A 21,428-nucleotide genomic window follows, 5' to 3' on the forward strand; every position below is an offset into this window, starting at 1 on the left:
TTAGTCTTTAGTGGCCTATTTTTTATTTTTCCTGTAAAGCTGAATTTATGAATTCTGCTCTAATGCAGCACTTTGTACTTTTTAGTTTTAAGTTATTTCCCTGTTAGTTTGGTCCTGACTTGGCCTTTTGGTCTTGAACTTGAAACTGACTCCTGATAAGTTAATAAATAAATAAATGACTTGTACCACACTGTAAAATATCACACAGGAATTTAGTGGAATCAGATTATCGAATTATTATTATTACATTTAATCTGGAATAAAATTCATCTGCATTTGTCAGTGTGACTGAGCAGTTATTAATTAAATGAATATTTTAAGTTTATTCAACTTGATTTAATTTAACTCAATTGGTTTTGCATATTCTACACTCATTAGATAATATTGAACTGTTTATTTAACCTAAGTTGAGCTAGCACGCAATTTTAAGGCAGCGGGGGAACTTTTTAAAGTTTTTAAATTGAACCTGCTTAAAAAGATTTACAGTGCATCTTCATCTGAGGTGGTCTTGATGATGACTAATGGTGGATTTTTTTTCCAGCATGAGTTTAAAATATGCAATACAAAATGGCCACGAGGTATGTTCCATTACTTGCCAGCATTCCTATAAAACCAAGAACACACACCGCCCAGTCACCTTTCTGCTCAGAGTCCCCCAGGGCACAGCTCTGGTCTGTTTGAAGATCAAAGGAGCTGAGGTAAAACAGCATGTTTACAGGTGTTGGGAAATTGAAAATTTCCTTGGCTGAGTGTGGTTTTGAATGGAGGAGGAAGTCTGTATTCACATGTGTGTGTGTTGTTGTTGTTCTTTTTCTTGCATGATTTTTTTTCAAACTATTCAGCAGCACCTGCACTCTCACATGAACTTGGCACACGTAGATACAATATGCAGGGAACAAACATATGCATAAAATGTGAATACATCCACAAAAAATGAAAAGCAGCGATATTAGCCACTGTGCTGGTCAGTTTTGTGTTCTGCTTGCAGATAATTGGTCTTTGATGGTACACCTGCTCCTGTCTTGAAGAGCTTTTGGCTGCAACAGAAAAGAGTTACCTGCAAACGGCTCATATGAACAGCACATTACCCATGGTGACAAATAAACAGAATTGGAAAGATGTTAGGAGCCATATTGAGAAGCTTGCTGCAAAAAGCAACAGCACGGGAGGATGCTGAGTTTGTGAGGGATTAGTTGAATTCTAACACTTTTTTTTTTTTGGAGGGAGACCACAACAATGAGCACACCTCAGTCAAGCCTGAGTATGTCATTTACTCTGCACCTCTCCACTTTGTGTTTCTCTGTGTGCATGAGAGGACCAGTCATGCCAAGCTTTCTGCATGAAAGGGAGAGTGTTTAGCTTTTGAGGCTATTTGTGCTTCTGACTCTGTAGTGTTTGTGTCCGATGGGAGGTGCCTGCGCCAGCTTCCTTAAAGGAGCAGGGGGTTTTGTTTGTTTCTCCGCCGTGCCAGGAGAAGTGACAGCCATTCCGGCTCTTTCACAGAAACACATTCATCTGTGTGAGAAAAGGCGGCCGCTGAACTCAGATGAAAGGCCATGGGGGCTGCGTTGCACAGGAAGGCAGACTGTACATCGACTTCAGTACAAACACAACATAAGCCATGTCATACACAGCCAGGCAGACAGACAGACAGACAGACAGACAGAGGGAGAAGAAAGAGAGGAAGAAAGAAAGATTCCTTTATGAAGAACAAACTGAATATAAGAGAGAAAACAGTGTAATTATGACACCACACTAAATCTAATATGTTATTATTTTAATTATGTATCAATTTCACTTTGTAATAAAGTAAAGTACTGGTCTACATACTGAACTGACCTATACTAACTGTTGAATTAGAGAGGGAAGGCCCTGCCACAAACGTCTCCTTTAAAGTATGTATAAATAAATATCACGTGATTGAATCATGACATTAAAATATTTCTGATAGCTTCTTTAATTCGTATAAACCTATAAAGCTATTTTCTTTAAGCTCTGTGTGTAGGGCAAAAAATAAGCCACATCATGCCTGTAATATTTTCTTTTTTTATTGTTATTTATTCTTAAGTAGTTTTTATGAAATATTTTGTAAAAAGGTGAAACAATATTAAAATATTTTGGGGGGGGCGAGCAGGCCCGCTGCTTAAGGTGGCACCTCAGCGTGGCTATAAATAACAGGCCGGCGAGCGGACACGTTCATTTCATTGGAGCAGTTCAAATTCAATTAGAGGATATGGCGTTTGTTTTAAAAGTTTTCTCTCAAAACATGGCTGCCGACAAACTCCTCGTATAATGTCTCTGTTATTTCTGCTGAGGAGGCCCATTTGGGAAGTATCACATCAAGAACCGAATGTGATGATAAGATGCACATTTAAGGTGTTCGAACAAGGCAAATATTTTTTAAAACTCAGTAATTAAAATGAAGGTATTGACAGAGCTCGTAATAACACAGCTGTTCACAAAAATAAAGGCCTGTAAACATGTCGATTTAATATGGTTTAAAACATGTACTTCACATGTAATATCATCAATATAAATACGAACAAAGCCCGCTCAGAAGATTTTTTTGTGCAATACTTATTTGATTTTGTTGTTTTTAAATTTGTTTTAAGATGTAAAGAATTTATTTGGCTTTTTAAAGTTCTTTTTAAAAGGAAGTAATTCTTATAATGACCACACGGCGTTATGATACACTATGAGGCGTCTATTTATTTATTTATTTGTCAGTTTATATTGTAATAAGATAATTCTTCCATTTTGTAATAATAACTGACACCATTTCTATTTTACAGTACTCTCTTTTGATTATTATCGTCATTTAAATGCCCAGAAGTTTAGTCCTTAAATGTTGTGACATATTACGACCTTCATAATGTGCGTTATGAGGCTTCATATCTTACAGCAAGTCAAGTCAATTTTATCTGACTTTGACGGAAAGGTAAAGGAGGTATAACTCTGTTTCCAGGCCTCATTATAAAAACATAAAACAAACGAAATGTTTGTCTCTAACGCCTTTAACAAACAAAAGAAAAGACAATCTGCCATATATGATGAATTGTGGATAAGTGATTATTACTCCATGCTGCGGAGGTACTTTAGGCCTGTTTTGTTATAATTCTATTTCTCCAACCTTTAAACGTTAAAATGAAGGACACAAAAATACTTAATTTATTACAACAAAGCATCAACATAGTTTTGTTTTTAGGTTACAAGCGAAAAAAAGTAGTTAACCGTGTGTGTGTGTGTGTGTGTGTGTGTGTGTGTGTGTGTGTGTGTGTGTGTGTTTGTGTGTGTGTGTGTGTGTGTGTGTGTGTGTGTGTGTGTGTGTGTGTGTTTTGATTGTGAGCAAGTGAGTGACTGAGAGAGAATTAATCCATCATTATCTCAACAACCAAAAACGCACTGATCATCACTGGTGCCAAAACATGTCAATACAGCAGATACGTTCACCTGAAATGACAAATGACAGCTGTGATAGGTTACCATGGTTACAGACCAACAAGTGCAGCCTTGGACACGAAAGCAAACGCATCATCATCCCCTGAACGCACTGACTTGATTTCGTTCCCCGAAGGCCTCAACAATCAGAGCCGCTCCTCGTGTCTTCAAATTCACACTCAAACTCCAACCTCACTCTAATTAACACAGAAACAATATTAGCTCGAACAGAGAACTACAACTATGGTGGAGTTTCACTTAAACAATATTTTCCCAAATAATGACATGCCGGTCGCTGTCAACTACGGTTGATCAAAAATGTGTCCCAAAATACGCACCAACCTCTCTCTCTCTCTCTCTCTCTCTCTCTCACACACACACACACACACACACTCACACACTCTCTCTCTCTCTCTCTCTCTCTCTCTCTCTCTCTCTCTCTCTCTCTCTCACCGTCAGAGAGGTCGTGGTAAATAAAGTTGTGTGCAATAGCTCATCCATTGGGTGATTAAGTCAGTAAATATCTGTCATTCTCTAATTATTAATTCACGCACGAGTTAATGACTTGTTTCCTACATCATGACTCGAGGTAAAAATCCTACTGTTTCCCTGCTGGTTTTCTCTCATTGAATCAAGCGGCCATAGAGGATGTGATGTCAGATAAAGAGACAAAGATCTGGATACTCAGAGGTGGATTGTGCAAAAAGGCTTTAGCTCTGTAGTCATCAGTCTCAGTAATTTAATGCTCGACGTCTATAATATGATCTTACATTTTATAAAAAGCTTTAATAATGCATCATGTTCCTAAAAAACAATTGTATTGACTCATATAAACATAATCCCTTTCACTCATCACTTGTATCTGTATTTTCTCATTATTTTTGCTGTGCTCTGGAAGCTTTACCAACCCAAAACGACAGCATTTGACGTCCTGGGACTAAAACTTAGACTATCAACTATCTTTCTTGGTGCGTTTACGAGCAGCTCGGACAAATCCTTTTCATTCTACCCTTAAATTTAACATCACCCTCAAATGGGCGTCCATTTTTTTTTTAGCAAATAAAAATGTGGGTACGCAGATTTCACCACCTCCCCTGCAGCTTACATGTGCGCAGTGACGCCACTTTGACTACAGTCGTGCAGAACGCTTCAAATTGCTCAATGAACTTATTACATGAGCTCAAAGATTTCTTCCTGAACTTTGGCCTGAGTCCAAGTGTGACTCCTGAAAACTATCACCTTTAAGTTTACAGTTAGGCCCAGTGAGGCAGCTGTGAGTATGTGTGCTCTTACAAGTTTAGTATCCTTACAGTACAGACAACAATGTACAAGGAGCTGTGAGAAGAAGGAAAAAAGCGCTTCCTTCTCCGCGGATCAATATCAGCGCAGCTGGAGCTGAACAGGAACCGGCATCGACGCACTGTGTGGAGCTGACCTTTCCCACTCCCCACAGGTCATACTTTCCTCCGCCGGAGAGGTCACCGGCCAGCCACTGAAAGCGCCATTAGGAGCTGATTTCAAGAGCTCAGTAAGTTGCATATGCACCAATATTTAGCTCAGAGATAAAACAACATCAATAACCCGCGCAAACAATCTTTTCTCTTTTGCCAAAAAGAGTGTGACCTCTTTTGATTGGCTGATAATGTAAATACGCGAGGTGTATCATGGGAAATGAGTCTAACAAAACTTTAAACGTCAAAAAGAATTTTAAGGAGGGAAAGAAAACATGTTTTTAGTAGGTTCTAATTGATTTTAGTTAAATATAATTGCCTGGTTGTAATCAGCATCGCCTCCCTGGAGATCCCACCAACCTTTTTATTTACCACATCATCCTGTGAACCAAGTAATGCGAGCAGCTTGTAGAATAGGAGACAACGTTGCCTGCAGTCTGGCAGCTCCACAACACAGACAGACAGAGTGCCACTTGCTGCTACAGCGCGGACATCCACCAACACTGGTGTCCCACTACACGTTTTCTATGTTCCTGCACAAATACGAAGCCCGACACACACATAACAAACAATAACTTCTTCACACAGAGCCATGCGCAGGTTGCAGGGGTCTCGCAAAACAACAGCCAGCTGACCAACACTTATTTTCTATTTAATTCATCTATCGACTTGATGCATGCCTCCATGGACTGTGAAATTTATTCTTCAAAGAGCCTCAGATGTGTCTGACTGGCGGCAATCTGTGTCATTATCTTTACTCACAGCGCTACAAAACGTCAAATTAAAACAAACCACGCCTGAAGCGTTCTTACAGCCATCTAAATGAATAACAGAACTGCACAGAGACATATGGCCATCTCCCCATAGCAGGTTCCAACTAGAGCACGAAGAAGAAGCTCTCAGAGACTATAAGCCGAGTCAAGTTCAAGTTCACCAACTCCTGTGCACTGAAGTGTCCAGTGTGTGGGGGAGGAGGGGGGAAAGGGAGGGAGGGTGTTGCATTCACGGGCTGTGTTTTCAGATAAACTCTGAGCTGGGAAAATATAAAGTGAGAAGATATGATATGTATGGAGGACAAAAGTGTTCCCAGAATGAGCAGACTAGCAGACACACACATGCAAAGTGAGTGTGCTGAGTGTGCAAAATGAAAAATGCTTAGTTTGCTTGGGATTTTTATCTCATTTGAATTTAAAATTCAATTAAGGTTTTTGTTTAAACTCTAATGCACATTTTTAATTCTTATTAAATTTCTGAATGTGTTAAGTTCACTTCTGTTTCCCCAAATCTCCTGTTTGTTTTAGCACCACAACAGCCACATTGATTATAGGGCCTTGAAAACATGCTTTGCAAAGCTTGAGGTAAAACACCAGGATGTTATTTTATCACTGAGAGCACGAGGAGTTTATGACATTATATAGTCTAATAAACTTTGCTAAGAATGCCCGATTAATTCCAAAACAGACAAAATGCCTCCCAGACAAGACCCTAAATTGCACCAGCAAACCAACAGAACAGAAAGCATGAAAAAGCAAAAGAAAATATTTATCACTTGCAACACCTTTTATTATATTTGTATGCAGTAAAATTCTTATCACAATAAGGAAGAAAACACCTCTTAAAACTTTGAACAAAAGCACAAAACGAAACAACTGCCCATGTTTAGCTCGTAATTGTACATATTTATAGTAAAGAAACATTCTTTATAAATACTGTTTCATCTGTAGCAAGTAAATACCATAATTTAATTACAAATGGATAAATATGGCAGTTGATATTTACAAAAGGAAGGGTGTAAGTTACATAAAATCGAACGGCACAACGTTTATTTTCCTCACAATCTTCCAGATAGTATTTCACAATTCAAACTTGCAAAGCACAAAACATCACAAGTTAAGCCCAGCAAACTAAAATATACATTCACAAGCATAATATTGTGGTCTGTTTGAGTTAAATGTTAACTTTGGCACTCTTTCCAGTTTATAGATGTTTAGTATAGTACAATCAATTTGCCTTAGGATCACAATATTCAACATTATAGTACAATATTATTGTAATATGTGCACTAAAAGTCCAGTTAGAGAAATAGCTACCATTGAAGGAACATCTATACACCAAAGACTGACAAACTATCACAACCAATGGGAAAGTGGGCTTTTAGTAATTATTTACAATATGAAATACACCTCGACTATTATACATATTTTCCTTTGTTGGTAATCGTCATCTTCCCTGGTGGATCAAAAATAATAAAAATAAAAAATAAACAAATGTTTGTGTGCCTCTTGTGTGCACGTGTCCCAATCTCCCCGCTGGATGGTCCAGTGCTGTGAAATGAGTGTGTGTGGCTTCATTTCAGTTTAGTCCTACACATACCATTCACTGAAATTGGAGGATAGGCCACTGTGGCTGGTGGTGTTGTGCACAGCTGAGGCTGGGGACAGGGTGGTGTTGCTTTGGGTCTCGGTGGTGGGAGACACCAGGCCTGGAGGTGTAGAGGATTCATAACCAGAGCTGGCTGCTGGTGATGAGTCTGATGCTGGTGGGGAAGATTCGTGGACCTGGAAAAAAAAATAGAAAGACAAATAAGTATTTACAATTGACCAGAATAATTTAGAAGGCATGAATGGTGCACAATCTGAAACATAATTATTAGTATAATCACGTACATTGGCGAGGCCTGACATACACACACACTGACACTAATATTTACCTTCATGTGTTTTCGTAGAGAGCTGGGATGTGTGTAGGACTTGTCACACATTTTGCAGAGATAGGGCTTGTCCGACGTGTGAACATGCATGTGTTTCTTTCGGTCGCTGCTGTTTGCAAACCTTCTGTCGCAGCCCTCAAACTCACACTGGAACGGCTTCTCTCCTGCAGGGGAAAAAAACAGCAAGAAGAAACCTGATCAGATATTTTTAAACAGAGAATAACATTGTCTACACTGTATGCGTAGCAAGGAGCTGATGCGTAAAATTCAAAAAGCAAAAAAGTTTAGTGTAAAGTGCTGAGGTCGTGCTCCCTAAATTCACAGCAATCACATTTTTTGAAACAACTCATATCATGATCCCAAGTGAGTTTAAAGCTTATTTTAAAATGAGATGGGGGAGTCACTTACATCTTATTTAGCCTAAATAATGCGCATAGTGATTTGGTGGGGGTGGGAGAGAAGAGTGGGGGACAAGGCCGTCCTCAGTAGGCCTACAGAAGGCGTACCATTTGTTGCGAGACAATAAAAATCTAATTAGCACCTGACCAATTTCATGGCACGGCACCATAATGTATTTCCCAAGAAAATAAGTCCAAATGTGAAAGGCTGGTAATGGCCCTGTCTAGCACCTTAGCTCCTATCAAAGGGACGCATGAGAAAACAAAAGGCATTCCTTACGCATAAACAGTACTACTACTGCTGCTGTGCTCGGCTAAAGCTGAACCAAAAACACGCACACAACTCCTAAACAAACAGGAATTACCAATTGATTAGGAATTTGGAACAAATAAATTACCCAAGGCCAAAGGGAAAATCTATATGATAAAGGGGAATGGTGTGAGCCATAAAAGCGCAGTACTAAGAACGAGCTACATTTAAACCAACTGATATGATTTACTACCAGCTTGGTTACTCTACGATGCACGCAACCGCCTCCAACTGTCCCATTTTACCCGTTTGTAAAGTTTGTTCCGAATAATAAAACACCGGCAGACCATGTGAAATTGTTTTCTAAGCGTATGGAAAATGTTTTACGCCAAAACAATTGTTTAAATGTGACCGGTGTGGCCGTATAATGAAGAAATTATTCCGCTAAACCCATATCCTCTCTCTCCTGGATGTGGTCCTAAATCTACTTTGACTGTTTCTGAGGATACTATCTACTTTAGCAACCTAAAATAGCCTCAGATAATTAGATCTTAATTTGCGTGTTGGCAAGGCGCATTTTTACAACAGCGAAATAAATGCATATGTACTCTTTGTATGACAACAATAATATCAAGGTTACTATTTAAATAAAATCGGTTAAAAAAAGACTTCACGGTGTTGTGATAATTACCTGTATGCGTTCTCTTGTGTATCTTCAAGTTTTCTGACCGTGCGAAGACCTTTCCACAGCCGGGGAAGGGACATGGAAAAGGCTTCTCCCCGGTGTGCACCCGAATGTGGTTCACCAGTTTGTATTTCGCCTTGAACGGTTTGCTCTCCCGGGAGCAGTCCTCCCAGAAACAGACGTGGTTGGTCTGCTCCGGTCCACCGACATGCTCCACCGAGACGTGCGTGACCAACTCATGCATGGTGCTAAAAGTTTTGTTGCAACACTTCTTCGGGTTGCTGAGCTGCTCGGGGTCGATCCACTTGCAGATGAGCTCCTGTTTGATGCATTGCTGCCTCATGTAGCGGAAAAAGGCACCGGGGTGGTGGTGGGCTGCCATGTTCATCCCCATGTTCATATTCATGGAGCCGTACTGGTTGTGGAGCTGCGCCGCCGAGTACGGGTCGGTCCTCGGACTGGAAACCTGGTGGTACTGGTCAGAGCGTCCGAAAACTTCTCCGGGTAGTCCGAGCCTCATTTGGCCGTTCAGGACATTCGGGGATCCGTGGGAGCCGTGCTGGTCGTGGATCCCGGGGAAGAGAATGTGGCCTTGAGTGTCTGTGTGGGAGTGATGGAGGGATCCCGCCGTGGGGCCAAAAATAGTATGTTGGCCGCTCGCCGGAGAGGATTCTCCGAAGCCACGACTACGAAAGAGAAAGTCCCTGGTGGAGTTGAAAGGAGAGCTTGCATACGACGTGACATGGGCAGCGTGAGCCCCCAGCGCCGCAGCGGGGTAGCCCGGCGCCTGGGTGGTGAAGGCAGAGCTCTGTCCCGGAGAGAGATCATGGTTCAGCTTAAACGCACCCATGTGTGCCGAGTCTACAAAGCTATTCTGTGCCAAACTCAAGTCTCTCTCCTGCATCTCGCTCGCTGAGTGATGCCTGGCAAATGACCCCACTCCCAGTCCGGGGAACTGGTGACCAGCATCCAGTAACATTATTTCAGTGAGCAAAAATGTCTCTGTTTAAATCAGCGCAGGGCTACAACGAATAAGTTTAAGAACAAAATCAAATGTCGATGCTCGCGCGCAACGATTCAACTTCCAACCTTGGAAACACCATATCAGGCGTGATTCAAAAACGCTGCTCCGCACATGAGGAAGAAAAAAAAAATCAGCTCGGTTTAACAAACACTGAATTTACTTCGAGTTAACTTAGAAAAATCCAAATGCAACGAAGTGAAGAGTTTCCTCGTGTCCTCTTCTCTTGACTTCGACAGTTGGCAGCGTAAAAAAAAAAATGCACTCGAAAAATTAAATAATTATCTTACTAGGTGTCCTCTGCGTACATACGGCGAGAGTAGCTGGAGCATCTCAAAAACGCCGCTCCGAGTGGGTATGTATTTATTTCTCTGGCTCGCCTGTGTTTATCGCGGAGGGTCCCTGTTTCTCCGTGGACTGGCTCTACCTCTTCTTCCGCCCCCTTTAACTGGAGCCCGTTCATTCATTCCTCGCAGTCTCATTGGCCACTGCGCCTCATCAATCCCAGGTGCCCCTCCAATAGCAGGTAGCGCTTTGGCGACTTAATAGTGCAACGCCATTTTCCACTAATAATTACCGCCTACTTTTAGGAGAAGATTTGGGGGGTATATACGAGCGAAGGGATCACGACAAGAGACAGGAGAGACGTGTTTTTGTTGTTTATATTCCGTAGCTGCCGAGATGTAGTAGTATGTTTTAGTAGTATGTTTAAGAGATACAAATTTGGCATTTGATGAGAAATAATAAGATTGGAGATAGATAAAAAATATTCAGATCGATGGAAGAAAAGTTAATCAGAGTGTTGGGTTAGAATTTTTGATTATTTACTTAATCTAAATGTAATGAAACAGCTCTGCGTGGGTTATTTTACATTTTGAAAGCCAAAAATGACCATGCGGCTATAGCAACCTACACAGAGCCTAGATATTATAAATATGAAGCTAAGAATTATTCACCATGGTATGTAAATTGAAACTAATAGCGAAAAATGTGCAGTATCTACGCATTGTTAGTATAACTACAGAAAAAAACATCTTTTGATAAAGCTTGAATATTTTTATTACATGTTTATTATTTATTATTTGAATATTACGTTATTGCATTGACCTCCAAAGTATACTAAAATATCGAGAATGCATCAAGTCCCTTTTGTAATAATAAAACCAAAATAAGTAAATAAAATAAGAACAGGTATTATTGTACTAATGTAAAACATGTTTAAATGGACTCAATGAGCAGCTCTAAAATCTCTCCTTTTTGACAAAAGAAAGTATTAGATCAAATTACAATAAATAGTTTTTTTTAAACACATTACTTATTAAATGTTGATGTGTGGTAATAAGCTGTTATTAAGTTCAGTTGAAGTCAAACCTGAAACTCTCACTTTAATTTTCACAGCTGAAAAAGCATTTGTGGCTCCATATGGAGTCCAGCGGTTTTTCACTGGTAGAACCACAACTGGGCCTTTAGTGGTGCTCCAGTGCTCACACTGGCAACCGCCAGTGGTGGTTGTTGTTGGTTCTTTTAATGGTTCCATATGTTGCTGGTTCTGCCTCCTCAGTGGTTCTCACATTCACCACAGCAATTAAGTTACATGTTATGGTGGTGAACTGCGCTCAGATCCAAGTTAACCGTTAGTGACCTATGAGGTCGAGCCTTTCCTGAGCTCACAATAATAAAGTTTTAGCACTAAAAGTCGGATGTTATGGTGCTCTCTGTGAACATGGCCCTCTGCTGTGTTTGGTTTTAGCTTCCCAAAAACGATGCCCACGAGAAAACAATAGGCTGTAGCCACGCAGACACTGTATTCCACCCTGTTAATCAGAACATTTTCTGCACGAGATTTCCTTTTTGGCTTCCATACAGACACAAACACGTATACCTGACAGATGGAAGTCATTTTTTTTAAAGCAAAGATTTGCTTCATTTACTGGCAACTTTCCATCACAAGCATGCACTGAAGCTGCGTGCAAATGGGGATATACAGGCCATACACCACAGCTGCTCATTCACGTACAAGTCAAAGGAAGTTTACTTACATTTTCACCAAATCAAAATCCCACAAGCACTCCCGTATTCCATCACACAACACCTCTTTCTGTCTGTCTCTGTCTGTCTGTCTCTGCTCTCCGGTGCTCTCTCTCTAAGCGACAACTAATAGTGAAGGCGAGGGAAACGTTTTAAAACTTTTTGAAATTGTGTGTCTCTCTTAGCTCAGAGTGGGACAGGCTGAGCGTTGTGTGCGCCATTCTTCCAAGTCTATTTCAACCCGCACCGCAGGAAACGCAGGGAGCTGATCCAAGTTCAAAGTCACGTCTGCCGACCCCTATAAGAAGTTCTTTATTTCTCTGGAAAACCACAAAACCTTCCCCAGATAGGGAAAAAGGAGAAAGAAAATTAAAAAAAAAGAAAAAAAAAATCTATCGGGTAGAGAGGCACATGGCTGCGGGTTTTCCCTTCTGCCTGGAGAAGAAAGGGGGTCTGGGTTATTGAAAATCCCCCAAAGAGCAGTATTTCAACAGGTTTAAGGAGGAGTAATACACATTGAGACATGGCCTACAGATCTGAAATATAAATCACATGAAATATTACTCAGAATGAGATCTGAAGACAGACTGAGTGTGAGGCAAAGTGTGTCGATAAAGTTTTGATCACATAAGGGTGTCCTGCCTGTCCTGTGTATTATAATGAGGGCCAAAGCCGTATTTCTCCTCTCTGTTATCTGACAATATCAATATGTTGACACACTGGAAGGTTACTAGTGTGGCTTCCGTGACCTTGTGTTTCATGGATGTTTGACCTATGACCCGTTAAGACCACATATGTTGCCCTCGTGACTCCTTTTGGTAAAATAACCCTGTTTATGACAAAGCGTCTTTGTTTTAAAGAGAGGGAGAGGGAAGGAGGGAGGGAGGGAGAAAGAGAGGAAGAGAGGGAGACAGATTTAAGATGTCTCCCTCTTCTTTCTGAGGCATCGACAGCTCTGCGTAATTTGGAACTAATAAGTCAATAAAAAAAATTAACCCATTCCTTCGAGAAAGATCAAACTCTGAGTTTAACCTCATTAATTTTAATAATTTTAAATAATGCGTTGTATAAATTAATTTACATTCATTTGGCATGTCAAAATATGATAAATGTGCAAAACTCGTGCGACCATGAAGTGTAATGTGTTTTGCAAAAGATGCACGGTCATGACATTCTCAAAACGTCACGGTTAAGCAACAGGGACAATAACTCTTGTTGTTGTTTTTTGTTTTTATTTTTCATCAAAATTCAAATTCTTGTTCTTGTTAATTTTGTATGGATCAGGACCCGTTTTTAATGTGGTGTTTAATTGAATGTGTATGAAACAGGAGCCCTTAAACAAATCAAAAACAATGCACCCACTGCTCCTCTGTGTTTTATGGCTTCTAGAAGCTCTCAGTGTTGCAGGTGAGCATATTTTATTTATTTAACAAAATCCCCTAGACAGCAGTACACACGTGTTCAGAGCTGAAATTGTTTTAGAAACTTTTTAATTCGGATTAAAAAAAAAAATACAAAAATGTCACAGACTCATTAAAAAAGTGGCGAATAAAATAAATAAATAAAATAGCAGCTGTTAATAAAAAAAAAATAAAAAGGCAGAAATAATTTGAACACCAACAAAGTACCACGTCTCACTGTAAATTCATATATTTTATGTGTTTTTAAATTCTGTAAAACTACAACACGTTATGTATCTATTTCACAAGTTTGGACATAAAATCTCTAATCAAAGCTTTTGTTTCAGTTGCTGATTATAAAGTTCATAAATCAGTTTCAACACGTGCAACAGGCCCATAACATGTAAAACCCACCCCTCTTTAAGACGAGGGAAATCAATTATAAAACATGTTCATGGGTGAGAAAATACTGTGTTGATTCATATATTTTAAGTTTTTACGAATTTAAGGTTAACTCCTGCTGAAGCTCCAAGACACAACTAGATGACATGATGATTTGTAGTTTGAGGCCAGCGATCACAAATCGATTGGAAAGGTGTTTGAATGAAGACATATCAATGACAGATACACGTCCTGCTGCTGTCAACAGGCTGTGTTCAAATGGCGTGATCTGTCACAGAACTTAGAGTTTAACAAGACTATAACGAGCTGAGCTATATCCAGGATGACACAAATATATTTTACTGATAAAAAAATGGTTTGCTGACGTACTGAGGAAAAAAAAAATCATAACACCTTTTACAGGTCACTGAAATTAAAGCACAGGTTACGCTTGTCTTAGTTCTCTGTTGCACGTTTATAACTCACGCTCTGGTCTGTTTTAACCTGTGATATTTAAAGCCAAGACAAATTATTTTAATGGAAGTTTTTATTTGGGAGTCATGAAAAAATGTCTGGAAAAAGTACTTCTTTTTTTTTTTCTTCCTCACTTCTGCATTTTAGTGTGATATGGATGACAGCCTACACTACCCAAAATTCATTATAAAGCATTTTATGTAAATTTAAGTGCAGTAGTCACAGTATTTCTATTAACATAAAATGAATCATATTCATATAATACTGAGTAACAGCTGCGGCAGGGAGAACAGGGTTAAAATGAACAACATCCAAAAAAGAAAAAAGACGCAAAGCAGATGCAAATCCATTTCTATGATGTTTTTCTAATTTAATTACTTTTTTTCCTTGTATTTATTTATTTTTTTTAGTAAAATTGTTTGTTTAATATACTAATGCTTTTGCACAGGTGCGTTTTTTTCCATTTTATATTTTCCTGTCAAACCCTGTTATGTCTTTGCAGCTGCATATTCTTAAATGATTTTTGATGACAAAAAAAATATGTAAATACCAAACAAGAACCTCTAAACACACATCTATACACTGGTCTCATGTTAACACATACAACACATACATACATCTTTTTTTTATAAAAGAAAAAGGAGGTGGGGGTGTTTTATTTATCCATTTGTTTTTAATGGCGGTATCAAATGAATTTTAAGACCCTTGGACAAACCAAAGACATAAACTCCGCTGTATTTTTCACATAAACTGACATTTCGGTCATCCACATGCGCCAGCGCCGGTAAACAGAGCCCCACACAAACAGATCTGCTGGTAACTTTGTGAGTACAACTTTTTGGAGTCAACAGCGATAAAGAGAGTGAGGGGGCGGAACCCTGCTGAGCCCCTGCGCTGAACGACAGCCAATCGCTTCGTTCTCCTAACTGCCAGTCACCGAAATCCGTCCAATACCCGCAGTGCCATTTCTAAACTGTATTCCCCACTGTGTCCTCCAACTGTTGTATGTTCTGCCAATCGCTTGAGGACAGAGTGGGAAAAGGAGCAAGCAGAGTTAGAAGCCGGACAAAAGAACTTATAGACCCCTTATATACATATTTTCCTAATGTTTTAGAGAGCGTGGTGTGGTGAAAAACAATTGCGGTGAGAGCGGATGGACTTGTCAGTGTAGTTATGGAACCCCCTTTAAGCAAGAGGAATCCGGCGATAAGATTAGCGGATTTGGCAGCGACTCAACCCCTTCCTCATCAGAATATGACAGGCTTCCCGGGGCTAGGGGGGCATCACCCTCTCTCCCACCATGCCCACCTCCACCCTGGGGAGCTGGGCAACGACCCCGGAGTGGCACTCACTCCATTTGGACCAGAGCACATGGCACAGACAAATGCTCTCAAACTTAGCCCATCTCAGCACATTCAGAGCCATCCCGAAGCCCAGACCGCGGCATCTTTCACTTCTGCTCAGACCACAGTTGGTTTCCCCGTGGCTCACCCCCACTCAGGCTACTCAAGCAGCAGGGACTTCATCCTCAGGAGAGAACTCTCAGCCTCTGCTATGCATGCACTTGGCGACCAGCATAGTTCCGCCTCCTCCCCTCATCACCATGGCATGTTCATCTCCCCAACAGGTGCTTATGGGCACACGGAAAGTGGGGCCCATTCACTTTTCACTGGACTTCACGACCAGGCGTCCCCAGGTGCCCACCACCATGCCCTCAATGGGCAGATGCGCCTGGGTATACCGGGGGACATCTACGGCAGGCCAGAGCACTTCGGTCACAGGCCTGAGCACTATGGACCCTCTTCCCTTCACAGCTACAACTCCATGAACCTCAATGTGAACATCGCTTCTGCTCCTCACGGAGCGGCGGGGGCGTTTTTAAGATACATGCGGCAGCCCATAAAGCAAGAGCTCATCTGCAAGTGGATTGACCAGGAGCAGAACCAGAAGAAGCCCTGCTCCAAAACTTACAGCACCATGCACGAGCTGGTCAACCACGTCACGGTGGAGCATGTCGGGGGACCGGAGCAGAGCAGCCACGTCTGTTTTTGGGAGGAATGTCCACGCGAAGGAAAGGCTTTCAAAGCGAAGTACAAACTGATAAACCACATCCGAGTTCACACGGGAGAAAAGCCTTTCCCGTGTCCTTTCCCGGGCTGTGGGAAAGTGTTCGCTCGGTCGGAGAATTTAAAGATTCACAAGAGGACTCACACAGGTCAGTAACGTCTAATTGTGTCAAACTTGCACACCGCCATGTGAAAAATATTGACCTTGTAAACGGATGAACGGTGCGACCGCGCGTCATTGCGCACACAAGCGAGCAAAAAAAAAAAAAGTTTTATTCGGTGACGCATTCGCACAGCGAGTGTTTCATTTCCTTTCTTAAATGTAAACTTTTTTTACTCGCCGAGACGCCTGCAGTAGGCGTGAAGGGATTAGGGCATATCATTTGTAAAACGTGCTTACGTACAAGCAGGACAGCGGTAGAACACGCGTAAATGTAATTATCCTCAGGCGTAGGACGTTTACGCAAAAGCTCAGTTTATATATCGACGAGTCTGTGCACATGTTTCACGATATGTTAACATGTGGCAGATTTATTAATTTTAAGCATTTGCTTACCGAGCATTAGGCTGTGACCTCTGTGTTAGTGTCTGTAGAGAAATACTGTCCAAAACAACTATGTGGTGATGAAATGCATTGTGCTTAAAGTTCAAGACAGTCAGTGTCAGTACATTAACTGTTTACACAACGTTAAAATCTCATGACCGCTCTTTTCGGAGGTGTATTTGTTGTTATTACACAGCTCGAGGGTCGAGAAAGGTTCAGTTTGGCTTTTTGCCATCAATGTGCACAGGTCTCTACACCTTAGACTGACTGAAGTAAAATCCCCAGGGAAATAAATAAGCAATCTACCAAAAAAATTAAGCAGCAGAGTCTTTCTCTTTTTGTTTAGCATTTTTGAAAACACACACTGCACCCCAATCCACGATTTGACGTGTATGCAGGCCATGTGTTTACAAAAAAAAATGCATGTTTTCCATTTAAGTGTGTGTGTGTGTGTGTGTGTGTGTGTGTGTGTGTGTGTGTGTGTGTGTGTGTGATGAGTTATAAGCTGAGTCCAAACGGCTCCTGGTGGTCTCTTGAGTTCCCTGTCTCCCCCCACATACAGGCACATGCATATAACCAGAAGGCCCAAAGGCATGTTACACGTGTTCACAGAGACAAGTGGGTGTGGAGTAGTGATAGTAGATGTTTGGTGAAAAGGAAGCCCCAACAGACTGCTGCACGGAGCAGTTAATGAGAAATTAACCTAAAGTTATATTTATTTAAGGTGGTATGATGAGAAGCTGTGGTTCATATAGGAGACGTGAAAAATTAATTTTCACTTCTAAACTTGTGATGTGTGCAAAAATGTAAATGCCCCCTTATGGAGACTTTCCCATGACAGTTTTTGTTGCACAAGACACTGACTGCATCTGTCTCTCATTTCTTCCAGGAGAAAAGCCTTTCAAGTGCGAGTTTGACGGCTGTGACAGAAAATTCGCCAACAGCAGCGACAGGAAGAAGCACTCCCACGTCCACACCAGTGACAAGCCTTACTACTGCAAAGTGCGCGGCTGTGACAAGTCCTACACGCACCCCAGCTCGCTGCGGAAGCACATGAAGGTGCACTGCAAATCCCCGCCGCCCCCTTCCACTAACGTTACCTACATCTCGTCCACAAACCCTCTCGGAGACCCGCTTTCGCCCAACTCCGAGGCGCATAGGAACCGCTCCGCGAACCTCTCCCCTCAGGTCACCAACCTCAACGAGTGGTACGTTTGCCAGGGGAGCGGAGGAGGACCCAACCACCTCCACACGCCCTCCAGCGATGTGCCAACGTCAGATTCAGACGATGAGGACTCTTTCAGAAATTCAGACCCGAGGACAATGCTCTGATGGCCTGTGTGCAACCACTGACTGGCAACACTTGTCCCGTTTAAGTGTGTAAATCCATGCGATTGGGATATTGATCAGTTATTTTCACTGTAGTATTGTGCTAAATGCAGATAAGTCACTCTCATCGTGGATGCAGTGCAGGCCTAATAACATGAGGAAGCATTTCTCTGAGGTGACCCCCTGACCTTTCTTCAAAATGTAGATCAAAAATAAAACATTTAACACTAACATTAGAAATGTAAAAATCTTATTTTAAAAGGACCAACCATTTTAAAGTTGAGCCAGCTTCTGAATAGAACTTTTCAAAATTTGCTGATTTTTTTTTTTTTTTTTTTTTTTTTTTAATAAGAGCAATATGCAGGGTTTAATTAACTGCATGACTTAAGACTCAACTGGTGTGCTGAAATGACATCTTTCATGTGACCTCCCATCATCCCCTTGCAGTTTAATAACCCGCCTGCCATCAATCACTGTCATACTCCAGACATTTAAAGGAAACACTGCTTGGTACTGCTTGCAACCCCACAAATGCCAACAAAATTAAGGTTAATGGACAGAATATAGAACCTGAGGCTTTTTATTATCATGGTTTCATGTGATTTTGTTTAAGATGTGGTACAAACTTTTATAAATCAATAAGGGGGGAAAACGAGGAGGCAAACATCTGAGTGTCTTAAGGGTTCTCATTTACCTTTTCAGATTTATACATGTGTTTGGATGGAATTTTGTAATATTTAAGAACTATTTAAGACTATATTTTATGCAAAAATACACGTGTTATGCTCGTTAAAGAGTACGAGTAAGTCCCTTGAGACCCTAAATGTCTACACTGACAGGCTTTGACCCTGTAGGATTTGTATATATGTAATTGTACTGATGCTTGTGAATGTTGTGTAGTTTTAATTACAAGAAAAAAAGAGATGTTGTTTTGTACATTGTAATTTATTTGCTGGTATCAATGTTGTACTGGAATTACAGGAACACCAAAGAATAATAATATCAGTTTTGGTGATGCATAGTACCCTGCTGATGTTTGGGATTTTTTTTTTTTTTTTAATTTTATGTTAATTTTTGTGTTCACATTTTTTTTTAATTGTGGTCTGTAAAAGAAAAGAAAACATTTACTTGAATAAGCTGTGTAATGTGAAAAGTCCCTTTCTCGCATGCCTTTTTGTAGTGATCTGTCTTTCTCTCTGAGGTGCATGGTGCCGTTGGACATGATGGATAAAAAAAAAAGAAGAGCTGAATCAGTTATGACTGTGAAGACCCTTGATGTTCAAAATTAAATTTACAATATAAATTTCATGCTAAAAAAAAATAATAAAAAAAACAGGACATATATACAGTAGATAATTAACAAGTGTCAAATTATTATGATTTATGAGTGAATTTGATTATTAACAGTTTTGGATATAGAGAGTCACAGTATGTATACATAAATTCAGCTTGACTCCTGGTGATTGTGAGGTTGCTACATTTTGTAAAAAATATATTTTAGGAAGCTGTTATTGTCAAATAATTACCTTTTATAAATGTGAAATGCTAGAAAACAATGTAATTTTCATCTCAAATGACAAACTAGAAGTAGCTCTGCTCATATTCCTAAAAATATCCACAGTTATCACAGAAATAGGCCTAACGGGCCAAGGAGGCTGGTATGAACTAATCACTGAGCTAATGGGAAAACTTATAGCCCCCTGATGGCGCTACCTCTGAAAGGCGCGACAGCACAAAGCAGCCGAAGCATGAATCATTCATGGGAAAAATAAAAGATAAAAGATATCTGACAATAAGCAAGGCCTTGTATAGAGTGTATAAAACAAGTTCCCCCTCTTATTTCCTCCATTAAAACACACAATCTCACTTTCAAAGAGTTGCCTGTCCAGTCTATAGAATTAAAATTGACCAACGCGAGTCCTGCACCACTTCAAAGGCTGCAGCTTCTGAGAGGAAGGCTGGCCGCTTTGACAGTCTTCATGGTGCGTTAGGATTTCTATGGCAATCGGGTAGTGAGACGCTCACATTTGAATGTGTCTCGTTGAAAAACACTAACTGCCACTAAATGAACTAGAATCAAAGCTCGGGATGCGCCCTCTCCACAAACACACCGTTGGCAGGTAGATGACACGCAAGCCGCGCGCACCCTGGTTACACCTGCCTTATAAGAACCGCACAAATTCAAATATTTTTTTTAAAAGTGCAAATTGAAACCTTGTTAAAACAAACACACGCACTGAGAATGATTCTGCGTTTCCAAGCTGCATCAATTAAGACACTTGACTCGGGCCAACCTGGAGGATGCTGGGACTGTGGCCATAAAATGCACACACTTAATCAGCACTGGAGTGCAAACAATCTCTAATATTAACCTAATTTTACAACCCAAGAAAGGGGCCACTTCAGCGGCACTGGGGTGGATTTTTGCAAAAGGCGACGACTGCAGGTTTGATTGGTTGTATTAAAGGGCTTTTATCAATTTTATAGCTGTCCTCTAAGCATTTCTAAAAACACTTTATCTGCCGGTTCATTCAAAGAATAAGCACTTGTGGGCCTCCTCTCGTTTTGTGCGTGGACTTTTACAAGGACTGGGGCCTGAAGAGTAGCCTTCTTGTAAGGTCCAGTTTGGAAACAAGCGCTCAATGAATGTTACAAAATAAACACGATGAAAAATAACCAGAGACAGTTCCTTCGGCATTAAAAGGAGGGGGACTTAATAAAAGGAGTGAAGCAGTCACCCTTCAGTGAGAAACGCTTTGAAGTAGAACTTATTATCTGAGAAATACTTTTTGGTTGTCCTAACGACGCTGCTGAATGGGAAAGGCGCTCCTTTGTCAGCGATTTGTTCTCCTTTAGTGGGATGCCCGTGGAAATCACTTACATGGGCCACCTTAACATACTGCCTGCAAATCAGTAACTGGCAGAGTCAGACATGCAGACGCCACTTTGGAGAGGACAAAGCAAAAAGTCGCAGTGAAAACGCCGCTGCTTCTCAATTGCGCCCTTTAAAGGGGTTGAATGATAATTTCTCAGACGAGCGTAGAGCCAAAACAAATGCCGTCTTGTCAGACTTTACAAGCATTATCCATCTTCTGAATGCTGTTGGCACAATGCGCACGAAAATGGCTTGTGAAGTGATCATTTTGGTCACAAAAGTTAAGAGGCTCAGTTTAAAATGCAGGTCATTTGATCCGAGCACCTGCGCCATGGAACGGCAGCGCGCTTATTGACTCACCTTGACGGCAAAACAGAG

The 21,428-nt window shown here is 40.8% G+C and overlaps 2 protein-coding genes across 2 annotated transcripts; one reads left to right on the forward strand and one right to left on the reverse strand.

Moving 5' to 3' along the window:
* Positions 1–6,430: 6,430 nt before the first annotated feature.
* On the reverse strand, positions 6,431–10,383 carry zic2a (zic family member 2 (odd-paired homolog, Drosophila), a). The gene is made up of 3 exons (XM_084724869.1): positions 8,939–10,383; positions 7,600–7,763; positions 6,431–7,447 (listed from the first exon to the last, which is right to left on the reverse strand). The coding sequence occupies exons 1-3, from the start codon at positions 9,909–9,911 to the stop codon at positions 7,253–7,255; spliced, it is 1,332 nt and encodes a 443-aa protein (XP_084580995.1). The 5' UTR covers positions 9,912–10,383; the 3' UTR covers positions 6,431–7,252.
* A 4,787-nt stretch (positions 10,384–15,170) lies between these two features.
* zic5 (Zic family zinc finger 5) lies at positions 15,171–18,380 on the forward strand. Its single transcript, XM_084724871.1, has 2 exons — positions 15,171–16,451; positions 17,736–18,380. Exons 1-2 carry the CDS (start codon positions 15,410–15,412, stop codon positions 18,176–18,178), a joined length of 1,485 nt encoding a protein of 494 aa, XP_084580997.1. The 5' UTR covers positions 15,171–15,409; the 3' UTR covers positions 18,179–18,380.
* The last annotated feature ends 3,048 nt before the right edge of the window (positions 18,381–21,428 follow it).

The sequence above is a fragment of the Lutjanus erythropterus genome, chromosome 8, assembly GCF_056507025.1.
Source record: "Lutjanus erythropterus isolate fLutEry1 chromosome 8, fLutEry1.hap2, whole genome shotgun sequence".
Lineage (NCBI taxonomy): Eukaryota > Metazoa > Chordata > Actinopteri > Lutjaniformes > Lutjanidae > Lutjanus > Lutjanus erythropterus.